The sequence below is a fragment of the Macrotis lagotis genome, chromosome 1, assembly GCF_037893015.1.
Source record: "Macrotis lagotis isolate mMagLag1 chromosome 1, bilby.v1.9.chrom.fasta, whole genome shotgun sequence".
In the NCBI taxonomy this organism is placed as follows: domain Eukaryota; kingdom Metazoa; phylum Chordata; class Mammalia; order Peramelemorphia; family Peramelidae; genus Macrotis; species Macrotis lagotis.
The window spans coordinates 18,963,522-18,977,726 of NC_133658.1; the positions used below are offsets into that span (position 1 = coordinate 18,963,522).

At 36.2% G+C, this 14,205-nt stretch overlaps 1 protein-coding gene across 1 annotated transcript in view; it reads right to left on the reverse strand.

Annotated features, from left to right (window-relative positions):
- Positions 1 to 3,054: 3,054 nt before the first annotated feature.
- ADAM7 (ADAM metallopeptidase domain 7) overlaps positions 3,055 to 14,205 on the reverse strand; it is a 62,080-nt gene continuing 50,929 nt past the window's right edge. Inside the window, exons 16-21 of the mRNA XM_074220263.1 lie at positions 13,301 to 13,403; positions 10,875 to 11,061; positions 5,622 to 5,702; positions 4,666 to 4,744; positions 3,321 to 3,426; positions 3,055 to 3,190 (exon numbers count right to left, since the gene is read on the reverse strand). Of these exons, the coding sequence (XP_074076364.1) occupies positions 3,055 to 3,190; positions 3,321 to 3,426; positions 4,666 to 4,744; positions 5,622 to 5,702; positions 10,875 to 11,061; positions 13,301 to 13,403 (692 nt within the window). The remainder of the gene's footprint in view (positions 3,191 to 3,320; positions 3,427 to 4,665; positions 4,745 to 5,621; positions 5,703 to 10,874; positions 11,062 to 13,300; positions 13,404 to 14,205) is intronic.

Sequence of the window (14,205 nt, forward strand, 5' to 3'; positions counted from 1 at the left end):
TAATCAGATGAAAAGAACTAATCCATTTTTTCTTGGATACCTACAGTCCTTTTAGTATGTCATGGTCATAATTCTGAACTAGAATTTTTATTGTCAGACTAAAAAGATTTAATTCTGAAAGCCCAGAACAGAGGGCTGAAATGACTGTATGACTAATCTCCACTAATCCAAGTTTTTTTTAAAACAAAGTAACCCTCTGGACTTGTTTGCTTGAAATGTCTGTTTTTCATGAAATTGAATTAAAAGGAAAATGAATGGATAGTTCCAGTTGGTTGAGCTCATTCATTTCTGCCTTTGCTGCATCTCTAATGTGAACAGTGGGGAATCTCTGGTTCTACATATTCTCCCTAAAGTCTTGAAATCAATTGAGGTTGTATCCCTAATCCTTTGCCCTTTAGACCTGAACACCTGACTTTTTCCCCAATTCTCATCTGGGTTTAATCAATATTAATCTGGGTTTAAGAAAACCTCCTGCTACATTAGTGTGAGAACATAGCAGAAGCTTTGGGGAAACAGAGGGATTTAAAAATATCCTTGGTACAAAGAGAAGAGGGAAGATGCTTACCATGGTAATATACTGTGGACTTGAATAACCAGAAGGTATCTCCTCAAAGGTGTCTGAAGCATTTTGCTGATAGGAAAAAAAATGGTGATGGTTAACCTCAGGTCACTGCAGACATTCAAGGCAATATGAAAACTTTGCAAATAAACAAAATAAATCCCCTGACTTCAATTCCATTCTCCCCTTGGAGAATACATAGATAATAAAATAAATTCAGCTAGGCAGAATTCCTCTCCATTGTGTTCTGCCAGCTGAACAATTGGTTATGTGGATTCTCTTGTCAAATACAGACCAAGTAAGCTAGTGACAAACATGATTTCCCCTGCATGGCCTTGACTAGAGTCATTGTAACTACAGCAACATCAACAATTCAATGACCTGCAGTTGTGTCACTGCTTAGTCCCTTTACTAAGTTAGAACAAAAGTTTTATGTTTTAGGAGAGAGTCTTGTAGATCTCCTGTGCCAAAATGCATCTTTCTGTGATGAACTTGGAGCTACAACTCCCTGAGTTGTTGGTGGATGGCAGACACTGAGTCTGATGGTGAATTCAACTCATGGTGGAAGTCCCTGCTAGCTCTTCCACATAGTTCTTCAAATATCTATGCTCTTCTTCCTTGACTTCCCCAGTTTCTTTCCAATCTCAGCTAAAACTCCATCATGTATAGGAAGCCTTTCCTATTTTTCTCCTCTGTTGATGTTGATGTTGATGTCTAATTTGATCTCCAATATTTACTTGCTTTCTGGAGCATAAGCTCCTTGAGGACAGGGAGCATCTTTTGCTTTTCTTAGTATTCTCAGAACTTGGCACATAACACCCAATACCCTGGCTCATAGTAAGAATGTAGGGAGTGGTTGTTGACTGAATGACAAGGGTCAACCACATACTTTATAAAAACTCATTTCTTTTATGTATAGCTAATCCTAATAATGATAATAATAAAATAACTAACACATGTAGTTTTTGCAAAGGCTTTGAAATACATGATCACATTCAATCCTAACAACAATCCAATGTGCTAGGAGGTATCCTTCCCCCCCTTTTTTTAAATATGACAGAACTGAAGTTCAGAGTTTCCCAGGATCACATACTAAATATATGAGTCAACCTAACTATTAAAACAACAATGATGATAATAATTGTTAATAATTATATAGGATATCCCAAAAGTCATAGTGCAGCTGTAAGATTTAGTACCTTATGATTTTACTTTATGATTTTCCATATGGATATATTTGTGTCTAATGGAAGCCATCACTAGGGTGGATTGTGGAGGGGGTAAAGAAAATTGAACATTAATTTTATATGATATATTTAAAAGAAATGGCAAGTTATGTATATAATAGATTGGCAGTTCTGTGTGCAATCAAGGGAATGTTTATTTTATCAAAAGTTTTAAAAATAAATTAAATCAATTAAATTAAGTAAGATTAAGTGCATTAAAGCTGCCCTAAGATTTAGGATATTTTGTGTAGCATTGAGGTTGTCAAAGAACTTTTAATAAGCTAGTTCATTTTAATCCTTACAACAGTCCTGTGAGATAGGTGCTTATTTGCAGATGAGAAAACTAAGGCTGATAGTGGTTGAATGACTTGTCTAGGGTCACACAACAAGTAAATGGCTTGAGGAAGGATTAGAATTCAAGTCTTAATAGAGGATATTCTGTGTATCTACCTGACTTCAAATCCAGGAATCTATCCACTTCACAAGAATGTCCCCTTAAAGTACAATGGAATTCAACTAAGCCAAGATAGTATAGAAGAGAGAAGGCTTATTTTGGGGTTATACTAACTCTGTGACTTTGGGATCTTTTTCATTTAATGCTCTGAATCTCAGTTGCATCATCAATAAAATGAGAGTAAATAATATCTACCTAATAAGTTGTTGAGAAGATCAATATATACTCAAATTCTAACTACTACCACTACCATCACTACTACTACTACTACTACTACTACTACCACCACTATCACTATCAATTACCATTACTACTACTGCCACCACCACCATCACCACCACCACCACTACTACTACTACTACCACTACTACCACTACCACTACTACTACTACCACTACCACTACCATTAGTGCTACAACTATCATTTCCACTACTACTATTCTTATCCACTATCACTACCACTCCTAATACTACTATCAGCATTATAATAAACAAGTCATAAGATGTCAGTGCCTCCTGAGAAATCTATAAAACTATAAATTTCCTGGCACCTAGCAATCATTTAATAAAAGTTTATTAATTGATGAGTTTTTAGTGGAACAGGTGCTACTATCCTTTAGTAGAGGGAGTTTCCTCACTAGGACTTCTCTATCCTTATTAAATTAAAGGTTAAGATAAAACTCAAACAAAATTAAAAACAACAAGGACATGACAATAGCAACACAAAATGCTATAAACTTCTTGGGGAAAGGAATGAATGTTATACTCTCTTTTCATACCACAGTATCTAGAACAGTGCTAAGCAAATGACATTCTCAGAAATAGTAAGTGTTTTCCAGTAAAATCCAGATCCTTACATCCTGGGAGGAGACCCCTGATTCAGTCCTGGTCTGTTGTTGCTCCTCGCTTGAGTGTCCTTGATTGTCTACTGCAGGTGTGATGGTGGGAGGGCTGGGAGAGAAAAGGGTCAGATGTATTCACTGAAGTCACTTGAATTTTCTCCTCTTTCCTGTGTCAAGAATCTTGTTTACCTGCAGACCCAGACATTCCCCTCTCCCCCAATGAATAAAAGGTGGTTTACCTATGAATTTGCTTCTGCTTACTGGCCTTTTGGCGGTAAACAAACAACACAGCAAACACAATAGTGGCCAGGACCACGGTCAGCACTCCAGCCACAATGGAAACATCTGCAACATGGAGGGCAAGGACAGTAGTATTCTGCAAGACCTTAGTAGAGCTAAATATTAACAAAGCAAGTCCTTGGCCCTATCTGACTTAGCTCCAACTTCTGTCCCTGCCACTTCTTGTCGCATGAGCTTTCATTTTTGAAATAGCTTTGCCTTATTACTAATGAAGCTAAGGCCTGCCCAAGACTTATCTCCATTAGGAGTTGGGGCAATGCCCACAGTTCCATTATGAACAACAGAAACACAATTCAAGCAAAGTTTCACTTGGCAGCAATTAACTGAGTAGCTATAAAACCCATTTTACTGTGACTTCTAGGAGGACTAAAGCCAGATTCAGTTTGAAGAATTATTCCAACAAGGAATACTCATTTTAAACATTTTTTTTTTTACTTTTATTCTTCTGGGGGAAGGGGAAACATCTTAGATACAGAAAAATAGCATGGCTGACTTTGCATATACAAATGTACACATTTTAGAATTGTGGAATGCTCAATATCAATGAGTTAGAGCTGGAAGGATGTCATTTTACTCAAGTGGGAGCTTAGTCTCTTGGGGGTTGTAGTCAATGATACAGATAATAAATGGTAGAACTAAAATTTGAACCAACATTCTCATTTTCAAAGTCATAGAATTTATATGTCACTATTCTAACATTCCATCCTAGAAGGAAAAATTAGTAATTAGTGTGATTATAATTATATTGTTAATTATGACTATTTATGAAATGTGTAATCATAATGTAGTTATATAAAATAAGGATATTATGGCCAAAGTTTAAAATAATTTATAATTATATAATGGACATTACTTTTGTTTTAATAATAAATAGTATTTATAGCAATTAAAGGCTTGCAAGGTACTTAACAAATATGTCTTTTTGTCCTCAGAACAGCTTTAGGACCTGAGTTCTATTATTATTTCCATTTTATAGCTGAAGAATCTGAGGCAGACAGAAGTTAAGTGATTTGTCCAGGGTCACACTTTTGGTAAATTTCTGAAGCAGAATTTGAATTCAGATCATCTTGTTTCTAAACCCAGTGCTCTCTCTTTTGTGTCATCTAGCTATTTCTTTTTAATAAAATATGCCTCTTTTCCCACTATTACTCATGCTCTCCACCATTACAAATGAGTGATTTTAGGCATGTGAAGAAACATGAATGGATCAGATGAATAAGGGATCAGTGTTCCAAGAGATGGACCTTTGGATATCATTGATAGATCATGAACCATGCCACTCACTGGTAGTAAATGCGGTCTCCTCACAGTTACGATATGTCATTCCTTCTTCACACTGACACTGGAGTTCATGGTCACATACCTGCTTAGGAGAGAGTCTAAAAATAGTTAAAAAGTCTAGGAAGCATTGCTGTGTTTTCTTTAGACCTAAACATAAAGAATTCTGGGAATCCTTTCTTAAAGAAACCTTTTGTTCTGCAGTTTATTTTATGAAAAAAAGAATTATTCTAATAAGTAATGCTGACAGACAAAGAAGTGACTCCTTTTCCAAAATGAAAGTGGTTGACTTAATATGTGGTCCTAAAAAAGATTAGATAGATAGATAGATGATAGATATATATTTTAATTTCTGACAATAAGTGTCTAATGATTTATATTTATTTATATATATTATATATTATAATTAAACTGGAAATTTACATTCCTCTAAGAACTTTGGATTAATTTTGATGTTTTTGGATCTCTGTACTGGACCTGGACCATTTTCATGGATAAGATGCATTCCAAATCTGAGTTTTTAGTCATAGAAATATAGATTGATACAAGTGGAAGAAACTTAAGAAATGCAAATAATCCTGTAATTTTACAGGTAAAGATAGTAAGGAAAAAGAAAGGTTGAAGGACTTCCCGAAGGTTGTAAGTAACAGAAGTGGGGTCACTAAAGAGCAAGGGTCAGAGATTATTTTTAAACCAAATATTTGTAATAAAATGTCCAGTTTTTGGTTTGACTTGGCCAGAAAATAATAATGAAAAAAATCCCCTCCAACTGTGGGCATGTGATTGTATCCACAACCAAAAGAGATTAATTCTAGCCTATTTGAATACACTCCAGATCAGTTTAATAATAACACTCCAAGTTAATCCTTAAAATGACTTCAACTTATGTAGTATTCGGGATCAGATAAAAGTAAAACTGCACAACTTATAGCATATGAAACTGGTAAAAAATGAACCCTTACAGCATTTCCTGGGCACTGGGAAGAGCAATTGGCGGAGTCATAGACTGTCTCAATATTCACACATTCACCATTTTTGCACACCTATAAAGTGATAGACAAAAATGAAAACGCATTATCCTAGCCCACTAATTCATTAAGTATGTTCTCCCTTAAAATGGATTGTTCCATTCAAACCATTCAACAAATATTTATTATTTACCTAGTATGTACCAGGCACTTTACTAGATACTGGGGATAGAGAGGTCACCTCAAAATTGCTATTGGCTTCAAGTGACTTACCACCTTCTGGTGACTACAATACACACAAAGCTAAGCACCCACAGGGACTTTGAAGAGGAAAACATACAAATTTTGGTGATTCGTTACGTCAAATCCCCATATCTATAAGAAGAAAGGTAAGGAGGGACTTTGGATTGATTTAAAAAAACCCATTCCTACCAATACAGCTGTCCAAAAGTGAAATGAACTATTTTTGGAGAATATGGGTTCTGCTTCCTTGAGGTTTTCAAACAGAGACTTGGACGTATTTGTCAGCTATTTTGTAATACGAACTCTTCTCTGACTCCCAGATGCTATATGATTCTGTATTTGTGATAGACACAGTTGCCATTATTGTTGACTCTCCATGAGTTCAGATCTGACTCCTAAAGTCATTCTACTAATTTCTGTATTTAAGTTAGCTGACCTATTCATGTTTGAAATCTCTTAGCAGGGCTGGGATTTGAAGCATTCTGGGTGTGAGTATGTAATCCCCTATGTCTACTTTGGTAGAGCAGGGATGGGGAAATTCAAAGCTCTAAGAACTAGATAACACCTAGCAGTCTGGGTAATTACAAGAAGGGATCACTGGAGACTAGTCACGATATGTGTTCAACCTTATTACAGTCGGGATGGGGAAAATGAGGCAACAAGGAGATGGATCCAGGAATGCATATGTTTTCTTGTATCTTTTATAAAATACGTAAGAAAATCAGTGTCATTTGCAAACCATTCAATGGATTTTGAGTGAATTCTTTTCTCTATGTTTCTTGAAAACCTGAACCTGATAAACAAGGTTAATTAATAAGAATGGGGAGAAATAGTTGATTTTAATTCTCTAGATTTTTCCCTCTCCAAATACTGAATTTTTGAAATGACATTCAAATGTAGTCTTCACTGGTGGCCTCTTCTAAATGAATGTATTGCCTTTCCAACTGTATTAGACTCTCTGAAGACAAGATTTGCATCTTTTCCTAGGTCATCTGCTTCCAGGAGCCATAGACTGTTGTATACTTCTTTGGGTCCCTGAGAACTCTTAGGACTGTATCTTGAACATCCTTAGGGCTGAAAAACAGCTTGTATGGTGGTGATTCTAAGAGAAGAGTATGAAGATATGCCCTCCTCCAAGGCCCCCTATGCCTCAAGTCTGAATGAAACTTATGTATAAACTGATAGGAAAAATAGAACCAAGAGTAGCATAGGCTATGCCAACTTGAATGGGTTGTCATTTGCATCAATCATGTGATTATAGATTAGATCACAAAGATATCACAGCTAGACTAGATTATCTACATAGGTCTATGCCCATCCACACAAAGATCCATCACTTGAAGTCTAGGTATTTAACATACTTTTAAAAATCTCTAAATAACAAGACCAAAATCAAAAGGAAAAGTCCATAGCATATGGATACATTGCTGAGAAGAGAAATTTCATATCCAATCATAGTGCATCCCTTTGTTTCACATCTATAGCCTCAAAGTTTCAAATTCCTTAGCATGCAACCAGGTTCCACTGTGACAGAGCCTAGATAATACTAAAATGTCTCCAAGATGAGATGAAAAAATAGAAGCTGGGCCTGGTGGACTATACCTGAAAGATTTCCTTTGGGTTAATGCACAAAGATTTGAACCAATACCAAAAACAAGCCCAAAAAGCAAATTTGTTTTTCACAAACCACTCAGTCCCCACTCTTATCTTGATCAGTCATATCCATCAGTCAGAAAATCAGATTATTTTGATTTTTTTTTGATTTTACTGTGAATAGTACCTGAAAACTCTTCTTTTTCTGTTTATAGTATTGGGATTTTTGTTTTTGGCCTTTTTTAAACAGTCAATCACAAGAATGATAAAATGAATGTATTTTAAGAGTGGAAAGGATCTTAATTAGTTCTAGTCCTAGAAAGGTTAATTGACTTTTGCCTTGTCTTCTAACAACCCAGTAGTCATCCTTTCCCCACTCAAAATATGGGGGGTGTTAAATCATTCAAAGAACAAAGGTGGTTTGTCTTTTAATTAGCCATAGAAAGAGGCTACCTATATAGCTAATTGCTAATAATTTCAGGTCTCCAACATCCCTAATTAACACTCAGGAGAACTGAAACTAGAACCCAGCTTTTTTGACTCCCTTGGGCTTCCCTTACTCCAATTTATCCCTAAGATTGACAAGCAAGCACAATGGAAGGAGGCACATGCATTAGGAGAGCTCCAGAGGGAGCAGAGACAGTTAAAAATAACTTTATTTTAAAATCATGTCTATATATAAATGCATGAATAAAACATCTATCTATTTATGCCAATATACATACATAAAATGAACAATCCACATTTGTCTATCAATCTATCCATCTATGCATTTACATTAATTCTTGTCTTTACCTATGAATCTATTTCCCCATTCTATATCTTTAGCTTTTGAGCCTCAAAATCAATTTTCTCTCACAAATTAATAGGCATGTTATTTCACATTTAATATATGTATTTGTGGATATATGGGTCTCAATGTCTATTAAGCTTTGTTTTACAAAGCAATATTTTTTCATGTATATAGACATATGTAAATTCAAATGTATGTATGCATATTTTATGTATATGTATTTTACAGCCAGACACATATATCTTTCACTTTTTATGCTCATGTGATGTAGATTATAGGGGTCTGTATTTATGTGTGCTGATATATGTATGCCAGACTTTTGAAGTATGGATGTGTATATATGTATGGATGCATGTGTTGTGGAGGAGAGAGTACCGAGCAGTAATTTCATTGGAATAGGATCTTCTGGCAAAGTAACTCTGGCTATCACTGTATTTCTTTGAGTCTCAGCAAGTAGCTTGGAACTAATAGAGGTTAAATGACTTGTCCAGGATCACACGCCAATTTACCAGAGACAGGGATTGAACCCAGATCTTCCTGAACCAAAGACTGACTGACTCTTCATTACTCTACACTTTTGAAATTTCTTTGGATTGTTCATCCTTTTACAGGAGAAGAAATTGATTATTAAAGTATTGTCACAAGCTCAAGGTAAAGTCAACATGTATTTTTAAACATCCACTAGGTGTTGTAGGAGATAGAGTACTAGACCTGTAGTCAGGAGTACCTGAGTTCAAGTCACATCTCAGACACCTCCTAGATGTGTGATGCTAGGTAAATCACTTAACCCTGTTTGCCTCAGGTTCCTCATCTATAAAATGAGGTAGAGAAGGAAATGGAAAACCGTTCCTGAATCCTTGTCAAGAATACCCCAAATGGGATAGCAAAGAGTCAGACATGGCCGAAATGACTAAGCAATGCCATGTGCCAGGCCCAATGCTGGAGATTCAAAGAAAGAGCAAAGCTAGTCCCTGTTCTCAAGGAGTTCAGTAATATGGACAACTAAATACAAATAAGGCACATACAAAATAAATAGGAAATAATCAACAGAAGGCAACTACTGAACAAAAGGGATTGGAAAAGGCTTCCTGTTGAAGTTGGCATTTTATTAATTCCTTGAAAGACCCCAGGAAGCCAAATGGCAGAGATGAGGAGAGAAAATCTCAGATGGGGAGACAATCAGTGGAAATGAACAGTCATGAGGAGTAGGTGATGTATGGGAAGAATTGTTACATATAATAAAAACATAGAAGGCAATTCAAAACCAAACCTTCCTGACTTTGAGTGAACACTCCATCCACTTGACCCACCCATCATGACTCCACCCTCACACTCTCCTTGTTGGAGAAAACTGATTTTGAGGATAATAGACAAGAATGGACCCGAAAAGAACTGGAGCTGAAAATAATCCTAAAGAACAATGGAGATTTGTGTGTTGTTTGTGACACAAATCAAATGTGTAAAGGAATTATCTCATGAGAGAAAAGAATACAAGAAAAAGCATATGAAGATATGGAAGAACAAGTATTAACTAATGGTGATCTAAATGATTTATATACTTCCAAGAAATCCAGAGGAAGGGGATCTGGGGAGGTACACTATGGGTTGAATTGAATAAAGTAAAGGGCATGGCATCAGTCAGAATACATAGACTGCAATCTGGATTATTGGAGGGATTTCCCACCTCAGTGAAATTCCAGGTATAATGACTTTGTGAGACTGACTCAAAAACTAAATGTTCACTTTTTTAAAGTGCTGGTTAAATAGGGTTGATGATCAATCTTAATGGACTTGCTCATTTCATCAATGCAATAACCAGGGACCATTTTAGGATATCTGAGATGTAGAGTGCCATCTGTATCCAAAGAAAGAATTGTGGAGTTTAAACAAAGACCAAAACTATTACCTTCAATTTAAAAAAAAGTTAACTTATGTATTAAATAATTTTTCTGTCTCTTATTTTTTCCTTAAGGCTATGATTTTTCTCTCAATACATTCAATTTTGATCGAGGTATAGCATGGAAACAATGAAAAGACTATCAGACTGCCTTCTGTGGGGGGCAGGAGGAGGGAAGTGAGGTTGGGGGGGAATTGTTAAATTAAAAAAATAAAAATAAGTAAATAAAGTGTTGGTTAAACACACTCATAGCAATTTTATGATGAGCTGCAACTGAGTTTTTGTCAATGGAAATGATTACTTGATGTCTTGACCAAGACAGCACAGATTCTAATGTCTCCTACTTCTTAACGCAAGGGTGCCTTTGGAGCCAATGATCATTTTCCATGATTTTTTTTTCCTTAAGGAAATGATCAAGTCATATTAAATTTTTAAACAATGGAAAAAAGAAAGGAGAGAAGTGAAAAGGGAAGTGGGAAGAAGGAAATCATGGAAGGAAAAAAGGGAAGAGAGAAGGAGGAAAAAACAGAAGAAAAGAGAAAAGGCAAGAGGAAGCAAGGAAAGAAGAAAGGAAGTGTTAACTATAACCAATCTGGTTGACAAAAGAAAGGAAGGGGAAGGGAAGAAAAGGGATCAAAGGAAGGAGGAAGCAAAGAAAGATGAGAGGAAAAGATGATGAAAGGAGGGACAGAATGAGAAAGGAAAGATAACTTAAACTCACCTTTCCATCCCCACATTTTGTTCCTGAAGCAACTATGCCTAGATCTTCTGTGTATTGAAGTGGGAAAAATGCTTTGCATTCCACTGTAATATTCTCCTCTGGAACCTTATGGTGGTAGATTTTGTCCTCCCCATAAGTTGGAAAGTACTGGCCTCCAGTGCAGTATATCTTCCCACATTTCAGATCTCTGAAAAGACCCATGAGAAGTCTTATATCATCATTCAGTCAACAAATTTTCACTTAGTACCTCCTGTCCTGAGTCCCAGGATACAAAGGCAAAGTCCTCAAGGTGCTTACATTTGTGAAGGGTTCCTAAGACAGATACTTTCAAAATCACCTTTGACTTAGCATGCAAATGAATTTATTTCAAAACAAGAGGTAAGGGGCAGTAGGTGTCACAGTGGATAGAACACCAGCCCTGGAGTCAGGAGGACCCGAGTTTAAATCTGGTCTCAGACATTTAATAATTACCTAGCTGTGTGACCTTAAGCAAGTCACTTAACCGCATTCCCTTAAATAAACAAAATTTTTAAAAAAGGTTTAGCCAAAGAAACAATTTTATCTTCATTCAGCTAGGGCATATTCTTGCCTTTATATGTTTATCAGCAACAAATATTGCTTTTGAGTCATTTTTAACTTAAAAAAGAACTCTGATTCATTATAGTCATAGATTTAACAAAATTTAGAATCTATTAAAAATACAAGTATGGTGATTTAAGGAAGCAATAGTAGCATATGGGGGATCAAAAAAGGTTTCTAGAAAAATATTATAGTTTAGGAGAGCCTTAAAGGGAGTTGGGAATTCCAAGAAGAAGAGTTGAGGAGGGAGAACATTTAAGGTACTGTCAACAGCCCACTGAAGACAGATATATGGAAAATGGGAAGTAGTATATGATGAGCTGCCATAAAACATTCTGACTAGGATTCAATGCATGAATGAGACTATGCTAGGAATGTAAACTGGAGTAAAACTGTGAAGGACAATGTCAAGAATAAGTTTTTATTTTATCGTTAAATGAATAACAATAGTGTAGGGGTAACACGTCCATGCCCAAGCTTTGGGAATAACGAGTTGACATCCATGTGAACAGATTGGTGGGAGAGGAAGAGATTGATACATGGCTATGTGTAGGTCATTACATTAGTTCAGGGGACCTACTGGGGAAATGTGACATCAAGGACATCATTAGAGAAGGAAAAAGAATGGGCGGGGAATGGACCAGATATAGGAAGAGAGGTGAACCTTGAGTTAAGATGATTGAGATGTAGATATATGGTGCAATGGACTGGAGAGAAGTCAAAGAAATGTAATCAATAAGTCTTGGTGACAAATTGGATATGAGAATTGTACCAGAGCAAAATATTGAGGATACCTATGAGGCAAGGGAGCTGGGTGAGTGAACAAATGATGGTGCTTTTGACAAATATAGGGAATGTAGAAGCCAGGAAGGACCAAAGATCAACTCCTAATAGCTAGTTGACCTCTCTCTTCACAATTATCCTTCTTCAGTTTCTCTAAGATTTTAGATCTAGGCTTATCAGTTCAGTTGAGAAAAGTGTGAGGAAAAAGTCAAGAGCTGAGTGGGGAGGGATCTAATTCTCTGTAGAAAAATAATCTGCAGTAATTCATCAGGTTATAGATTATATTTATTTATTCCTTGATATCTCGAAAATAATTATAGGACAAATTTCAAGATATCTATCCAGAGATAAGACAAAGGTCTTTTAACAACATTTAGATCTAGAAGCAGGACTCATAAATCTTACTTTTCTGGATTCTCTCTTGTCTTCCTTTTCTCTCTGTTCTTTCCTCTTTGTTTCCTGTTTCCACCCCCCCTTTTCTGGTTCTCTGTAAGGGATTCCTTTTTCTCTTACATCATCATTTTACAGATGAGACGAGAGGTTAAAGTGGCTACATATTGTAGCAAAATAGTACATAGGAAGAGAGCTGATTTTGATGTCAGAGGACCAATCTTTGACTCCTAGTTTTGCCATTTACTTATTTTGTGTCCTTGCCAATGTTGGCCTGCATTGACCTTACTTTCCTGACTTATAATATGAAATGGATGGATGGATTTAAAGGTCATGCAAGTCTATAACCTATATCACCACTTCCTTTTCCCATTTTCCTTTTTCTTTTCTTCCTTTTTGTCCTTTCTTTTTTTCTTTTCTGTTTTCTCTTCCTTTCCTCTTCAATTATCTCATGTCCTCTGACCTTTCCCTCTTCACCTCATATGTCCTTTCAATCAATGAATACGGCCTAAACTTCTCAGTTGGCAAAAAAGAGCCAGAATGGACTCCTCCTTTGATTATTAGCTGTAGGATGAATCAACAACTGTTACCTCATTCTGCTTAGAAGACAATCCCCCAACTGATTTTGGAACACGTCACTGGCAGCCACTAATCTATATCCACAGGACACTTACTTTTCATCACAGGGGATAAATCTATTGTCCACCTTCTTGCAGTATCCGAATTTATGTCCTCCTTTATTTGTTTCATAACAGATATCATGACCTCCTTTAGCCTCTGGGAAGATGGATGAGAAACCAATAAAAGAGTAAAGTAGAAACAAAGACATGAAAAACAACATAAGATAAAAGAGGAGATTCAGTTATTTATTCAAAGAACATTTCCTAAGTATCTAGCGTGAACAGAACACGGGGTGGGGGGTTATGCAAAGCTACATGATTCTGGCCTGTTTGAGCTTTCCAATCTAGGGATTCAAGTTCATTAAATAGTTTCATTGTTACTTAATTAACCTGGCAACCATTAATCCATAAATGCTGGAGTGGTTTGTAAGGAACAAAGATAGAAACCAGCTTAGGGAGTGGTAAGATAATCACCAAATAGAAAAATTATACTTATTAATTCTAGGTGAACCACTAATAAAGATGTACAAGGAGGAAAGAGAATCAAAATCTCATTATCTCTGAATCCTCACTCTTTTATAGGACTTTGAGCAAGTCCCTTCCCCAAATGAGCTTCAGTTTTCCTAATCTCTGTCTCTGTTGGTCTCTGTTGGTCTCTGTTTCTATCTCTCTCTGTCTCTCTGTCTCTCTGTTTCTCTGTCTCTCTCTCTCTCTCCATGAAAATAGTACTGTACTTGGTTTCAGGAAGAAGTATCTTCCTGACTTCAAATCCATTCTCAAATACGAGCTTGATGACCCTGACCAAGTCATTTAACTCTGTTTCCTCATCTGAAAAATGAGTTGGAGAAGGAAATGGCAAAACACTCTAGGATCTTTGGTAAGAAAACCCCAAATAGGATTATTGATAGTTAGGAGTGAAGTGACTCTTTACCACCCAGATTCTCATTGACGTGTGTGTG